Genomic DNA, 16,607 nt, shown 5'->3' with positions numbered 1-16,607 from the left:
TTGCATATAGTTGTTTAGATTATTTGCTCTTGGAAGAATTTTATGAGAATTGTTTGAGTTCATATTAAAATCTATTTTATTACTGTATTTGGTGTCTGAGCAAATCTGAGCTCAGTTCAAGACTTTGTTGAGAGTCTAGAGGAGACATTTTGGGGGGGGGGTTTTATCAGTGGAAAAAAAACTCTGTCTCGGGGAACAGACAAGAAAACTCTGGTCTGTCTCTCTCTCTCCTCTCCCTGAGGACTGGGCTTCTTTTATCTCCCCCATCTCTCACTGCGAACATGGAAACAGTAATTAGTAGCAATTCATCTCAGGTGGAACTCCTTACCGCTCTCTCTCTCTCCAGATGGGCACTCGACCACGCCCTCACCTCCACATAACTCCACCGCCAGGGTTGGGGAGTAACGGGATTACGTATTTAAAATACAAAATATAAGTAACTGTATTTCACTACAGTTACAATTTAAATCATTGGTAATTAGAATACAGTTACATTCAAAAAGTATTTTGATTACTGAAGAGATTACTTTGCATTTTATTGGCATTTGTTTCATTTAATATTTAGTCCTTTCAGATGGAAAACATTTATACATATAAATGATGCGATCCAAAGTGCATTTGAACAGCGGTGAAACACTTTCTTATGATATGTTACATTCATACGAGCAGACAGAGAAGTACGTTTGAAGTAAGTTTGGAGCTGAAGAAATAGAAATAAACCTTGTGTAAATTGTCAGCTTTACACTAAGCTAAAATGCTATTTCTAGCCATTTTACATGCACTTTACCAGGCACGATCTTTGCTGATCTTTGCTGAATTCCCACGACTGTTCATTCACCTCTGCTGGATCTGATGGCGTATTTCAGCGGCTTCTCCCTCCTCTGCACTGGTGCAATGCAGAGAATGCCCCTGGGCTCTTCGGCAGAAATAAGAGTATATTTCTCTAAAAGAGTATATTTCTCTAAAAGAGCGGCACACACGGAACATCTTTTTAAAGACGCGTCTTTTTAAAGATGCCTTTCCGATTGTGTGTTATTCCTGGTTGCGCTCGTTATCTCTCACCTTCTGACGGTCACGATCGCTGTCTTTCGTGTCAGGGCACTGCTCACGCGGAGACAGCATTCGTGGATGGTCATGTTCTCATTGCGAGGACATGTCCATGGCAACGATGCAGTCGCGGCTCGCCTTCGTAAAAAGCAAGCCACCCCAGAGGCTCCCCGCCTCGGTCCTTTTACCCACGGGTATGAGGCCAGCGCGGCTAGCACTTGGGGCGATTTGGGGACCCCAATGGGACCGCCTCCACCAGGTATCCCCCGCGGACCTCCCATTCCCCAGCACGCTCGTCTGCCCCGATCGGGCTTCCGGATGAGTCCGCCGGCTCGTCTCACGGCGAGTTTGACCTCTTATTCGGAGCCAGCGAAAGTGATGAGCTCTCGAGCGCAGCATCGGAGAGCGGGCTCGTCCAGTTGGACGCGGAAGCCTCAGCTGGGCTCCTCCCTTCGGGGACGATTGCCCAGTCACAGGCTGACGTGGAGATGATGACATGCTTTCCCGGGTAGCCGCGAGCGTCGGCTAGAGTGGAACCCTCTGCTCTTCCCTGAACCCTCGCGGCTCGAACGCCCTGCCCCCGTTCCTTTCTTCCCGGAAATGCATGAAGAGCTGACAAGGTCGTGGGAGGCGCTTTTTACTGCCCGGTCCTGATCTCTTCAGCTTCCCTGCCCTCACTACCCTCGATGGTGGGGCGGCCAACGGCTATTTGGCAATCCCCTGGTGGATAAAGGCGCTCGCGGTGCACCTATGCCCACCTGGCGCTGGTGCCCAAAGACCCCGTCCAAGGCCTGTAGGTTTACGTCGTCTCTGACGGCCAAGGCCTACGGTGCCGCTGGACAAGCCGCCTCCGCCCTGCACGCCATGGCTCTCCTGCAAGTCTGCCAAGGCGCTAAAGGAACTGCACGAAGGTACTTCCATCCCGGGATTGATGCAGGAACTGCGCTAGGCGACCGACCTCGCTCTCCGAGCGACGGAGGTCACGGTGCGGTCTCTCAGGCGGACGATGTCCACATTAGTGGTCCAGGAGATGGGTGAGGCCAACAGGACACGGTTCCTTGCTGCCCCCATCTCCTAGGCTGGCCTATTTGGCGACACCGTCAAGGACTTTGCCCAGCAGTTCTCGACGGTGGAGCAGTAGACGGAGGCTATCCGGCATATCCTGCCCTGGCGCAGCTCAAGATTACGCACCCCGTCTACTCATCGCCAAGGGCGTCCCCCTGCGGTGACTGAACCGGCTCTGCCGCAGCCCGCCCCTTCGGCCCGGCCCCGGCATGGAGCCCACCACAGGAAGCAGACGCCACCCATCTCACGGCCGCCCTGAACCCGTGAAAGGCTTCAAAGCGCTCTTGAGACGGGCGACCCAGGGACGACGAAACCCGCTGCTCTGGAGCTGGTAAGCAGACCTCTCCATCTTTTTGTTACCTTTTGCATTTAATTACTCAAGAGTTCAGCAAGAGCGGTTTCCTTGTTCCCCAGGTCACGTATTCAGTGTGCACGGCCGTCATCACGACCACTGTCCACCACTCTATTTGGCAGGATTAGCGCTCCAGCGGCGGTCTCCCACCCCTGAGCGCCCAGCTGTGGCACAAATCCGCCCCCGATGTGACAGTCACCACGGGTCACGAGGACAGGTCTCTTCCTCCCCCGTCCCAGGCTGTTCCGGGGGTGGTCACAAGGAGCCAGGTAAGTGCTTTGATGTCCTTAGACTCAGCACGGCCACGACATGGTGTGGCACCTCGAGGCCCCACCTGCCGGTACGTCCGACGACGTTGTCCCATTTGGTCCCCCTTGCACGGAACTTGGACGCGTGGCTTGCGCTTTCCAATCCGTCACCTTGGTGAAGGACGAAAATGCTGCTACCTTGCGCGGAGATCGCTACCCTCCTACGGAAGGGTGCGTTACAACCTGAAGGGGTTTTTCAGCCCCTACTTCATCATACCGAAAAAAGGCGATGGGTTGCGGCCAATCTTGGACCTGTGAGTACTGAACTGAGCTTTACACAGACTCCCATTCAAGATGCGGACGCAAAAACGCATTCTGGCGAGCGTCCAGCATCAAGATTGGTTCGCGGCGGTAGACCTGAAGGACGCGTACTTCACCGTCTCGATCCTTTCTCGACACAGACCCTTCCTGCGGTTTGCATTCAAGGGTCAGGCATATCAGTACTCCCTTTCGGCCTGTCCCTGTATCCTCGCATCTTCACAAAGGTCGCAGAGGCAGCCCTTGCTTCGCATTCTCAACTATCTTAACGACTGGCTAATTTTAGCTCACTCTCGGTACATGTTGTGCGCACACAGGGACTTGGTGCTCTCACACCTCAGCCGACTAGGGCTTCGGGTCAACCGGGAAAAGAGCAAGCTCCTCCCGGTTCAGAGCATCTCTTTTCCCGGTTTGGAGTTGGACTCTGTCTCTTTGACAGCGCGCCTCACGAACGAGCATGCCCAGTCGGTGTTGGTCTGTTTGAAGGCCTTCAAACAGAAAACAGCGGTTCCACTGAAACTTTTGCAGAGGCTCCTGGGGCATATGGCATCCTCAGCGGTGGCCACCCCGCTCGGGTTGATGCATATGAGACCGCTTCAGCACTGGCTTCAGACTCGAATCCCGAGATGGGCATGGTGCCGCGGGACAAATCGCGTGGTCATCACGCCGATCTGTCACCATCTTTTCAGCCCTTGGACCGACCTCTCGTTTATACGGGCAGTTGTTCCTCTAGAACTGGTCTCCAGGCGTGTCGTGGTCACGACGGATGCCTCCAAAATGGGCTGGGGCGCTGTTTGCAACGGGCACGTGGCCGCCGGCTTGTGGACGAGCCCGCGACTGCATTGGCACATCAACTGCCTCGAGTTGTTGGCAATTCTGCTCACCCTGCGGAGGTTTCGGCCGTTGATCCAGGGCAAGCACGTGTTAGTTCAGACAGACAACATGGCAGCAGTAGTATATGTCAACCGCCAAGGCGGTCTGCGTTCTCGTTGTATGTCACAACTCGCCCGCCGTCTCCTCCTCTGGAGTCAGCAGCACTTCAAGTTGCTGTGAGCCATTCACATCCCGGGCAACCTTAACACTACAGCAGACGCGCTGTCACGACAGGTTACCCTCAGGGGAGAGTGGAGACTCCACCCTCAGGTGGTCCAGCTGATTTGGAGTCGATTCGGACAGGCACAGGTGCACCTGTTTGCCTCCCAAGAATCCTCCACACTGCCCGCTCTGTTACGCCCTGACCAAGGCCCCCCTCTGCATAAATGTGCTGGCACACAGCTGGCCCCCTGGCATGCGCAAATATACGTTTTCTCCCAGTGAGCCTACTTGCACAGACCCTGTGCAAGGTCAGGAAGGACGAGGAGCAGGTCATCCTGGTAGCACCCTACTGGCCCACCCAGACGTGGTTCTCGGACCTCACGCTCCTCGCGACAGCCCCTCCCCTGGCAAATTCCCCTGAGGAAGGACCTTCTTTATCAGGGATGGGGCACCATCTGGCACCTGCGACCAGACCTTTGGAATCTCCATATCTGGCCCCTGGACAGGACGCAGAAGACCTAAGCGGCCGCAGTCAGTGAGCCTTTGCAGTCAGCCAAGCTTAAGGCACTCTCCTTGAAGACTGCCCTTCTGACTGCGCTCACTTCCATCAAGAGGGTAGGTGACTTGCAAGCATTCTCTGTCAGCGAAATGTGCCTGGAGTTCGGTCCGGGTTACTCTCACATGATCCTGAGACCCCGACCGGGCTATGTGCCCAAGGTTCCCACCACCCCTTTTAGGGACCAGGTGGTGAAGCTGCAAGCGCTGCCCCAGGAGGAGACAGACCCAGCCCTGTCGTCGCTGTGTCCGGTGCGGGCTTTACGCATCTATTTGGATCGCACGCAGAGCTTTAGAATCTCTGAGCAGCTCTTTGTCTGCTTTGGTGCACAGCGGAAAGGAAGCGCTGTCTCCAAGCAGAGGATTGCCCACTGGCTCATTGATGCTATAACTATGGCATATGTCGCCCAGGACATGCCGCCCCCGGTAGGGCTACGAGCACCATTCTACCAGGGGTGTAGCGGCTTGCTGGGCCCTGGCCAGGGGTGCCTCTCTAACAGACATTTGCAGAGCAGCGGGCTGGGCAACACCCAACACCTTTGCAAGGTTCTACATTCTCCGGGTGGAACCGGTTTCGTCCCAGATAGTGGCATGCAACACAAGCGGATAAGCCCGGGATAGCCGGCCGGGTGTATCGCTTGCACAGAGCGCCTTCCACCTCCTTTTGAGCTGAAGATGTTCGCCATTAATTCCCAGTAGTGTTCACAAGTTTTTTCCCTGGTTGACTTCCTCCAAGCCCTGTTGCAGTCGAGTTTTCGGAGAGATTCGCTGCCGGCCCGGTACACTTGCTAACTAAGAATCCTGTTCTGGGGTAGGTGCTCCACATGTGGCGGTTCCCTGTAAGGCTAACCCCATGCAATATATATCTTCTGCTAATTTGTTTCCCTGTTGGCACACTGCGTCTTCCTTGGGCAGAGCCCCTCTGCCCCAGTCTCCATGTTTGTAGTAACTCCTCCCCCATTGGGCAGGATCTACCTTGAAGACTCTCCACATGGTTGGAAAGACCATGTGACGTATCCTTCCACTTAAATACCCCCCCCCCTCTTTGGGCGAGGTGTGGTCTCCGCTGTCTTCCCCTTGGAAGGGACACCCCCCGACTAGACCTGGCGGCCCAGACGGATAATCCCCCTTCTTTTTTAGGGAGTTGGAAAAAAAGAAGGGGAAAAGAGGCCACAACTGGGCTAAGCCTGTCTCTATCTTTTGGGTAGTCGACTTGTCCCCAAAAAGGGCCGTTCGACACTCATAACTATGTTGGGGGAGGTTACGTGTCGACCTGGTGTGCTGGCTATGAGGCACACAGTAGTCTGCCCACCACACACCGCCAGTTCACGTAACACAGTTCAGCCAATTGTGGCGTTTCGTATAGGGACCCCTAGTGTCGCTACATCGACACAACGTCGAGTGAGTGACAGATAGGGAATGTCATGGTTACTTGTGTAACCTCCATTCCCTGATGGAGGGAATGAGACGTTGTGTCCCTCCTGCCACAACGCTGAACTACCCGCTGAAATGGCCGGACCTTATATCGGCTCAGCATAAAACCTGAATGAGTGGTTGCATACCAGCTCCTTTTATACCCGTATGTCAGGGGGAGTGACATGCAAATACCACTCGGCAATTTTCATTGGCCTTTTATCAAAGACCAGAGGTGTCTCGGGTTCCCAAGAGTGACCCCTATTGTCACTACATTGACACAACGTCTCATTCCCTCCATCAGGGAACGGAGGTTACACAAGTAACCATGACGCTACAAACACACAGACCTGACTTTGTCCACTCAAGGCCCTTTGCAGTATTCACAGTGCAGTACAGTATGGCTGTATCTGCCCTACATCCTTCAGGTTAATGCAGGAGAGTGCAGCTACTCATCAGCCAGCAGGACGGTAACAAAGAGATACTTCACCTGACCCTCTATGGAGCTCTTTATGTCTCTTTCAGACTTTCAGTACTCTCCTCTGAGCACAAAAGTGGAGAAGAGCCCAGCAACTCTAAAAGTGATTTCTTTAAAATATTGTTGCACTCTCTGGTGTTCTCAGAGCAGATATGATGTAGATCAGTGGTTCTCATCTGGTTTTGAAGACTCAGATTTTATAATGGAAGTGACTACCCAACACAGTACCAAAAGTGTTTTGTTGTACAAAAGTACAAAATGTACTCAGAAACACATTAAAATGTATTAATATTACTATGAACTGCATAGGCCCAACTATATGCAATGTTATTAATGTAAGATTGTCTGAATAGGAATAGTTTTGGTTTCTAAATGTCTCTTGAATTTTGCAACAATAATTAATTGTGCATAACAAATTCTGGTCGGCAAAACCATGTTTATCCTCACTGTATTAAATGTAGTCAGGATTTTACCTTGCATAGTTTTGTTTTTGCATTGTTTTCGAGGTTTTCAAATGTCAAACCAGTTCATCTGCATATTTTGGCTAGCTTCTACCAATCTGCAACAAAATACCAAAGAGTTTAATTGGACGCATGGCTTTAATGTTTCTTCCCTTTTAATAGTTGTTATGCCTATTTATTTGTCTATCCTAACTGCGTATGATTATTTGGTTAGTTGCATTTTATTTTTTGCATTTAGCATTGCTTTTTCCCTGCTGTCCCAGACCCTATCAGAACAGACCTGAGGCCTATTTTTGGGTGGTGACCTACCAGTTGAGAACTACCGATGTAGAAATTAGCTGCACAGTAGGTGACAACAAAATTCACCTCAGCTATTCTAATACATTGTTTGCACAGCCAAACAAGTTCATATAAAGTTTTATACATTTATTTGCTGTTTCATGCTTTCTGGTTAAATAAGTTTCTCAGTATATTGTGTTCTGGTCATTGCAGCTGATTAACCACTTGAAAATCAAATTCCTGTCTCTCTAGACAGACTGTGTTATCGACTTCCAAAATGCATGAATACAAACTAACAAATGTGTGTGTGTTTGTTAGTGCGTGAGCAGGGCTTGCTTGAATGAAAAGGAAATGATTTGCGTCAAATGTGCCTTCTGATTATACTCAAAATTTGCTTGGAAGAAAAGAAAGAAGAAAAAAAAACTTTGTTTTCTTTTCTTCTTTTTTTAGGATATTGCTTTTAGCCAAAACAAACAATTCCATCTTCGTCATAGTATTTGAATACAGCAGTTACAGAGAGCAGTGTGGGAAATTATCATTATATAAGCTATATGTGGCCTTCAAAATAAGCTTTCCTGCCCTTTTCTTTTCCCACTATCATTAACCCTTGACCTTTTGAAAATCCCAAAGCAGCTGCTTTGAATCTGGTGACCTGTATATATTGGAGTGCTGTGACTCCCTGAGCCATGCTGTTGTTAATTAGCAGTGCTTGCTAATTCAAACATAACTGTAACTATTACTCATACTTAAGGTTCGGGATTTGAACAAACATCTAACCTAACTCGTCCTGCATCATTTGTGCTATGGATATGAATTATACATCAAATAGAGCAGCTTGTTGAGGAGAGGTGTGCTATTATTTTTCTAATCAAAATTACAATTACAAATTACAATTACAAAATTTCAAATTACAAGTTTGCCTAGCATACTCTAAAACAGTTGAAAAAATGTCATATACTAGAATGAAGGAGGAACCCAAGCCAATTCAAGGGCCAGAATAGAATAGAGGCTTGGGGGTGGGCCAGTATTGTGTATAAAACAATATACGTCTTAAAAACAATCAAAATGCCTTAGCAACCGCCTAGCAGTGCACCAAACAACTGCCCATAGCAACCTTGCATTGAGTGTTTTGCACACAGAAAATATAATTTTTTTATTGTTGTAGCAGAAAGAATGGATGTTTAATTTTCTACTTTGATTACAATCTGAAACCTCTAAAATGTACATTCTATATGAAGCACATTTTCTCCCTCTATAGAAACAGAGATTATATTTGATTTGAGCTTAATTGTTATCTGCTTCCAGCCATGCAGACACATGGATTCTTCTTTTGCATATTGAATGTATACTTGTCGTATTAACTCCAGTCTTAGTCTGTGATCGGAAGCTTATGTGAGGATTTGCAGCATTCCATTGAGGTAGAGCACACAAAAGATCACAGGGGATAAATCTCACTTCTTTTAGACATGTTAGGTAGTGTATTAAAACTGTGAGCTAATATAGTCTCCCTAGTTTACTCCGTGATGGTCTTCACAGGTCTCGGGTCAGACAGGATTGAAGGAACTCACCTCAGGAATGCTTCAAGTGCACATGAATGCTAGTTCACGCACATTGACATCTTCTGTCAACTATCACAGAAAAGCCTACTGCCTGGCCTTTGGGTTTTACCAGAAAATATGTGTATTATCATTTTTTGTGCCCAATTTTCTTTATTCAAGTGCAGAACTGAGGCATGTAAAGGAGGAAGACAGCTGCAGTCAAATAAGCCCTTTGAAGAAGTACATCAAAAGAGCGAACGATCTTGCTGTGCGAGGGATGACAACAGCCGAGGGTTGGGAGCAAGGCTGTGTTTATGGCATTGGGTTTGGAGGAACAGGGAGGTTCACGGGGTGGTTAATCTTGGTTTTCGAATCCTCCTTTAATCTTTGTACTCAATGCATCACAGAAAAATGGCTAAGAAGGCGAATCGTTGGGTGTTCATTGGGGTGGGAATCAGCAGGGAATTGGCGATACAATGTTGTATTGATATCTGGTTTGCGATAAAATAATATTGCGATTCTTTATGTTTAGTGTGTTGTGATTCAAAACTGTGAAATTTTGCTTTGACTAACTACTTGTTTCTTTTTCATCTTCATTTGATTTCATTGCTTTGCACAACATGTGCTGAACTTCATGCTTTACTTCATTGTAGAGCCATAGAAGTGGCATAGAGTATCGGTATTTTAACAGCCACATTTCAGTCCAGGTTCATTTATGCACAAAATTGCAATATGGCAAAAAAATATATATTAAAAAGTAGCAAGTCCATCCCATTTGTTTAAGAGAACAAAATCGACAAAACGCTCTGACGAACATCATGTTTGCTAGCGTTCAGCTCTGGGAGGGAATAGCCAATTATTTTGATGAAAGGCTTTATACCAGAGCAACATTTCAGATGCAAGGCAATGATATTGATGATATTCTCTGAGTGAGTTATGTATAAATGCGTGGATGGAAACTCAACTAATGTCAATACCCAAAAAACGACGGAAGGGAATAGCGTACCTTGGTTTCAGTGTGTTTATCATCACACGAAAACCCTTGCTGTCTAGCTGTACTGAAGATCTGTACATATATCTTTACAAATGAAACAAGTTATAGACTTATTTTTTTAGCTTGTTTCTCACATTCTCACATACGTCTTCTCACATACTTACTCTGAGTGGTGGTCTCCTTTTTCGCAAATATATTAATGTGAATATGTAACAGAAATATTTATTTGTAAGAATCAGTGGTATTTAAATGTGTTAGAATATTGATACAGTATCGTGAGATAAAATACCCCTTAAATAAAATAACAGTTTTCCCCCAACACTAGTGTGGATGTGGGTGGAGGGTTATAGGCTTAAATGCTAAGAGTGGCACCACCCTCAGCTTCCTCATTTAAACACTTCATACTTAAAACACACATACATGTATATACATCCTCTTTCACGCTAGAGAGGGTGCATGGGGCGTGCAGAGCTGGGCGGGTGTCACCGAGCTGATCCTATCAGACTCTGATATCCCGCAGCAGCCGCTGACAGCTCCCTGCACACATTACGCATTAATACATCCAGCACTAACATATTATCACAGCACTGTCAAGAGAGGCCAATCAGTGTAGGTGCATCTTCTCTTCTTACTTCCATCCTCTCTAATTCTTAGCCTCTTTGCACCTTTTCATCTGCTTTTTTAGTTTGTTGTATAGACAACATTGGGCTAATATTATTTCCTGCCTGGTTCCTGCTTCTCATCTTATTGTCCTAACCTGGCAACACTTCAGAGCTGGATGAGAGCAGTTAATTGGCTGTGGGAGACATTTCAAGTTTATCCATAGGTAACTATAGCCTTCCTCTTCCTCAGTATACTGTATTTTCACCTGTGAAAATTAGCACTAAAGCACAAGAAGGAAACGGCTCATCTTCGTGGTGACCCAAACAGTTCATAGCAACTCGGCTTGTTACGCTAGTCACATTCTTACAGGCAATTTGCCTGCTTGTCTGAGCCTGAGAAGAAGTCTTATCTGTGCAGGACGGCACCTACAACGGACGGCCTTTCGAATTCTAATCAGAGCCCCACCTCTTCCTGAACGCTCATCAACTATCCATGACAGCAGGTGGAAAAGCTCAGACTATTATTTATTGGGTTCTTATAAGCAAAGATGGTTTATAGTTGCAGACCAAACAGTAAAGGAAGACAAGTAAAGTCTTTATGCGGACTGAACCCAAGTGCACAAGACTGAAGCTTGGCCCCTGGCACCCATTTAAAGATTCACATTTTCATGCTGTTTTGGTTGTGTTTGTACAGATTTGTAACTAACAAATATGCCCCGTCCTACTTTGTATAACGATGCTGGCTATGATAGGCAGACAATGACGAAGAAGTGAAGAATCCAGGTGCAGTTAATTTACATGAAGCGTGAAAACCAAAAATGTGACTACAAAACATAAACATGAACTAAACTAGACTTGACATAACTTGACTTGACATAACATAACTTGACATAACTTGACTTGACTAAAAACTTGGCATAAACAATAACACAACGTTACACAAACACAATACCTGACAATGGATAATGGCAAACATGAGGCGTGAATACATGGACAAGGGAGAAACATGACAATGATAACCAATGACAAGACAGAACTGATAACAAGGTAACAAGACAATAAACCAATGAAAGCAAGACACATGAACATGGAGGGAAACATGAAATCACATGACCAGGGGACCACATGACACAAAACAAGGACTCACATGACATGGCAGGGAAACAGGAAATAACATGACATGGAACACATGATTATAAAACAGGAACTAAACTTCCAAAATAAAAGACATTAACACAAAACATGAACAAAAAACACAAAACCATGACACTTTGTAAGGACTACAAATTAGCAAAATGGCAAAAACGTAAAAGCAACAGACCAAACTTTAATCAAATATTAAAATATTGTGAAAAATGTGTAAACTACTTATTAAAGATTGATGTTTAATATGTAAGATTAAACAACATGTGAACATCTGAGTTCCTGAAATACAGTAATAGCATATAATGAATATACTGATGTATTAGCTACTTTTTAGAAGTTACTCTTTTGTGAATTACTCAAGTTTGGATCGTTTAGGGTATTGCGGCATGCGTAGCATGTTTTTTTTAAGGAAATGGCGTATTTATAACACAAATTAAGCATCCTGACTAGTGCATAACTTCACTAGTTGTTTAATATATTGCAGTATTATTTTTTTCTCTTCATATTTTCTTCAATACATTTGAATTAAAACCGTTTGATTATCATCATGATGTGTCTTTTTTGTCTCATCTTCGCTATCGTTGACAAAATCAAAAAATCTTTTAATGAACATTTTCATCAGTAATTCTGTCGACAAGATTAACACTGTCTGCCAGATTCAAACCAGTTTTCAAACCAGTTTGAAATCTTTCGTAATATTTGCGTCTAGTCACGGGGTGTCTTACAGGTGTGCAGACTAAAAAAAGAGTTGGTTATGTGCTTGAGCTGCGAGTTGGCTACAATGGGGGGCTTTTTGTCTCAGACTTGCAACATGAAAGGTAGGCTAGTCTCGTAGTCTGTGCTTGGCTTTAGTGTAATCCTCTTTGCACACTGAATGCATAGTTTCTGTCCAACAAAAGCTACATCTGCAGGATATGTCTGACAGACACATCAGTACTGATTTAGAAAAGTGCTTTAGATCACACAGATGAAATCCAACATCTCACAGTCAGGCTGTTGGGGATGAATCCAGTCCATTGAAATAAAAGTAATGAGTCAGAGCTTGCTTGTCATTAGTTATGACTGTGAGGATGAAAAAAGACTTGAATGCGTCAGTCCATCCCAAGGGTTATGACAGACTGAGTAGGCTCATAATATCATCATGGGGAAAATTTACTGCATATATCCCTCGTCTTTCCTTCAGCATCGCTAAAAGGTGTCAAAACAATGCCTGCTGAAGGTTGTTGTCTACGGTATCATGGTGTGTATTAGCGCTTCCTCCACACAGACATTCACAATGAGTTTTTTGGAAGTGCAAGTGGTTTGTTGGTAAGTCCAGGCTGATGAAGTATGAGGTTCAGACATGCAAAGATGAAGGAAGTCTTTTTTTAGACGAGGAGAGGAGGAAAAGAGAATGAGCACTTTGATCACACTACACTCGAAAGTGCCACTGATGTTTGCCAGGTTTATCACAAGCATACGCGTGGGTTTGTGAGCATTTGTGTCACACTGAGAAAGTGGAGCATGGTCCTTAGAGAGAGACAGAAATCCTTTAATTAAACAAGTGAGTTCGCTTAACAGTTTCTCACAAAGTGAAACCCACAAATGATACGCGGAGACTGTAGGCTGATATGACGCATTGGAGAGGTGAAAACAGGGACATAGGGAGTGAAAACAAATTAGAGCAGTTTGTGTTTGGGAGGGTGGACAGTCAGAAATGAAACTTGCCCTCTCTGAAAGTGCTACGGTTCGTGCACTCCTCGCCATCTCTGTGTTTGTCAATTCCTCATAAATATTTATCACCTAAATAATAATGATCACTAGATAGAGTGATGCTTGGCAGTGCAAAACTTGTCGCTTTAATGTTGGAGTTTGCCTCTGTACGGTGGTGTGAGTCAGAAGAGCCCAAGCCCGAAAACTGGGACGCTTTGCTGTGTGGTTGCCAGGGCATTATTAGGTTGTTGCTAGGGTGTTGATGGTTGTTATGTCATTTCTAGGAGTTTGCTTATGTGTTCTAGGTAGTTTCTAGGCTGTTGTTAGGTGCTTGTTTGGGTATTACTAAATGGTTACTGGTAGTTACTCGTCTACAATCAAGAGGCCACAATCAAGTCTATATGATATTCTGATACCTAGATAGGGATTTTTTGCCCATTTTTTCGTCCACCAAACCAAAATCTCAAGTCCGACTGATTAGAAAAGTCATAGTGCACCTCTAATCAACAAGTCACACAATTTGATGTGCCATTCATGTCTGTAGCACAAACGTTGTGAGTTATGAGCCGAAATGTTACAGAAAAGAATACGTTTGACAAATAGCAATACTTATGTTAGTAATCGGATGGCTCTACTAAACACAGAGTATCAAACACAAAATCTTATTTCAGTTAAATTGTTCTGACATCTTGAAAATCAAAACTTCCACCTCTCTTATTTATAGAGAGTTCCTGGGTGGTGAAATATTTAATGTGAGATAGACAAAGTCCTTTGCAGAAAAAAAACAGGCTTTCTTCTTTTCATAGTGAAAAAAGCTGATTAGGTCCCTCCAGCATAGGAAATTACACTGAAGCATGGCAATTGAGAATGTATTGTGAATGCAAAGCTTGCTTGAAATGGTCCGTGGTCAATTAGAGTGACTTGTTTGTACAACCACCCAGCTGTGACTCAGAATTAGAGTCTGGGGCATGAGCTGTTCTTTAGCACGAGTTAAGCCACTTCACTCTGCCATCTGTCCTTACATGAGGCATGTCTTAGCTGTGTGGTGGTGCTAGGATACACTTTAACCCACGTCTGTCTCCATAACAGGGTTCATGTTTGAATATTGGGGTCAAATTGACTGTGTCTTACGCACCACCCAGGTGTGTGAGGGGTGCTTATTTATTTGCGCGTTGCCTGCAGAAAATGTAAAAATCTAGTTTCTGTTATGTTGTCTTATTAACTCTTTTTGACCTCTTTCTCTTGTTTCTCAGCTCTGAAAGACCCATGCAGCGAGGTGACCTGCAGCTTTGGTAGCACCTGCATCCAGTCATCAGACGGCCTGTCTGCCAAATGCATGTGTCCTTTTACTTGTGAGAACGTCCCCAAGCATGTGGTGTGTGGCAGCGATGGTCTGGATTACCAAAGCGAATGTGAACTCAACATGAAAGCCTGTGCCACCCAGAAGAACATCCGTGTGCATCACCAAGGCCGCTGTGGTGAGTCTGGGGAGCCTTAAAGTGTCATTATTATTTCATTATCTGTCATTCACTCTGATGATCTGTTACCGGTCTCACCATCTTTACATTACAGCTTCCTTTAAAGTCAATGCAAATCCCCATTCGCAAGTTTTTATGAGGCTGGAACTTGACTTCATCCATTTGGAATTGTTTGGCTCATGAAAAATGGGCATTCCATACCAGAACCAAGCTAGTCCTGCATGTGACTTTGCTCAAACAATGCCCAAATAGCAAATTAGCTATTGGTTAACTTTATTCAATAGCGCGTGTTGCCTTGGTGATGTTTGCGGAAAAGGAAAGAGCAAGTTATTACATTTTGATTATGAATATTACAAAGACAAAAAAAAGTATTTGGAATAATATGCACCAAGAAATCATTTTCAGTAAGCATTAATAATGTAAATAGGGTCCATTTAGATTTATGTTGATTTTAAAGTTACAGTAGTTGTTTGGCTGCTGTTTTTATGTAATTGTTAAATGTAATTTTTGTTCCATTAGATTTTGAACGTTTGTCTTGTTAAGAAGTATTGTGGATGAATTTTTAATAAAAAAGAACTAAATTCAGCACATCAATTATTCTGCGGCAAGCTCCCGCCCCCATCACATCTCGCCGTGCTGACTGTCTGGATATCTGAGCTCTTCTTCTTTGATTAAATTCTGACTGTTTCATGTTAGTAGGGAGTTTGAGTCATGGGGACAGAGTGGCGTTCATGAAAAGCCCCCTGCCCAGATTGGACTGCCTAATGACATTTCCCTTCCACACTGCCTGACGAGCTGTCAGATTCCTTTTTCAGTTTATTCCGCCCCTCTGTGACATTTTGGAGCAGTTTTATTTGATCTCTTTTATGCAGATTTATTCCATGATGAAGACTAGACATATTCAAAAAAAAAATTTAAGAAAAGCAATAAAATGCCCTTAAGATGGCATTTTAGAATGTTTCAGAAGATTCTCTTAGGTTATGTTCACACAGCAGCAGAATTTGGTTGTCTGTACAGTTTTTGAATGCTTAATACAGTTACATTCACACATACATTTCGGACAGTTAAAACAGCATTCTGTAACAGAATCCTGATTTTCAGGATTCACTCTTGAATTTTGAAAGTGAGTTTGATTAACCCGTGCTCTGTAAATGGAACCGCAATGAACAACATCATACAATGTCATTGTTACACTGTGCGTTCCATTTGTTCAGGTTTTCCAGTTGTGTTTTCCGAAGGTTTCAAATAAAATAAAAGTCGTCTTCTGAAGCTGCTCCATCAGTTAAGTGGTCTGCATGTGACACAGATGTTGCACTGTACACTCAGTTAAACATAAAAGAAAGCATTCGGGTGACTGGGTAGCTCAAAGAGCAAAGTCGTGAGTTCAAGTCCAGGGTGTGCTGAGTGACTCTAGCCATGCTTCCTAAGCAACCAATTTGCCCATCTGCTAGGGGGGGTAAAGTCCCGTGGGTTACCTTCCTCATGGTCGTTACAGTATATGGTGGTTCTCTGTCTTGGTGAGGCACGTGGTGAGTTGTGCGTGGATGCTAGGCCTGTCACGATAATTACATTATCGACTTATCGCACGATATATGGACATGACCTTGATCATTTTTGCTGACCTCGATATTGCCCATTGTGTTTACATGCGTGTTTGTTTACATAAGAATTAATGTCACCAACATTTTAGCCAGTCGTGCTGCTTCTGTCCTCTCGTCTGCTCCTGTGTCAGAGGTGGGGCTCAGGCAGCTCCTACACACACACAGAGCGGACAGCAACAGGTGAAGTTTACTTGTTACTCAAGGCTAATACGTGTTTTAATAGGTGTTTTTCCCAACGACTGCATAATTCCAACCAGAAAGTTTGGAGTCCAAATGGACTTGGTTTCAAAGCTGCATTCCACAGC

At 44.9% G+C, this 16,607-nt stretch overlaps 1 protein-coding gene across 4 annotated transcripts in view; it reads left to right on the top strand.

The window, feature by feature from the left end:
• Positions 1-16,607, top strand: part of agrn (agrin) — a 361,141-nt gene that overhangs the window by 214,604 nt on the left and 129,930 nt on the right. For all 4 annotated transcript variants that reach the window (XM_051661300.1, XM_051661303.1, XM_051661302.1 and 1 more), the window contains one exon: positions 14,477-14,701. In XM_051661300.1, the coding sequence (XP_051517260.1) occupies positions 14,477-14,701 (225 nt within the window). The remainder of the gene's footprint in view (positions 1-14,476; positions 14,702-16,607) is intronic.

This window comes from Myxocyprinus asiaticus, chromosome 29 (genome assembly GCF_019703515.2).
Source record: "Myxocyprinus asiaticus isolate MX2 ecotype Aquarium Trade chromosome 29, UBuf_Myxa_2, whole genome shotgun sequence".
Taxonomy (NCBI): domain Eukaryota; kingdom Metazoa; phylum Chordata; class Actinopteri; order Cypriniformes; family Catostomidae; genus Myxocyprinus; species Myxocyprinus asiaticus.
The sequence above is the reverse complement of the archived record's forward strand: the minus strand, read 5'-3'. Positions and strand labels throughout refer to the sequence as shown.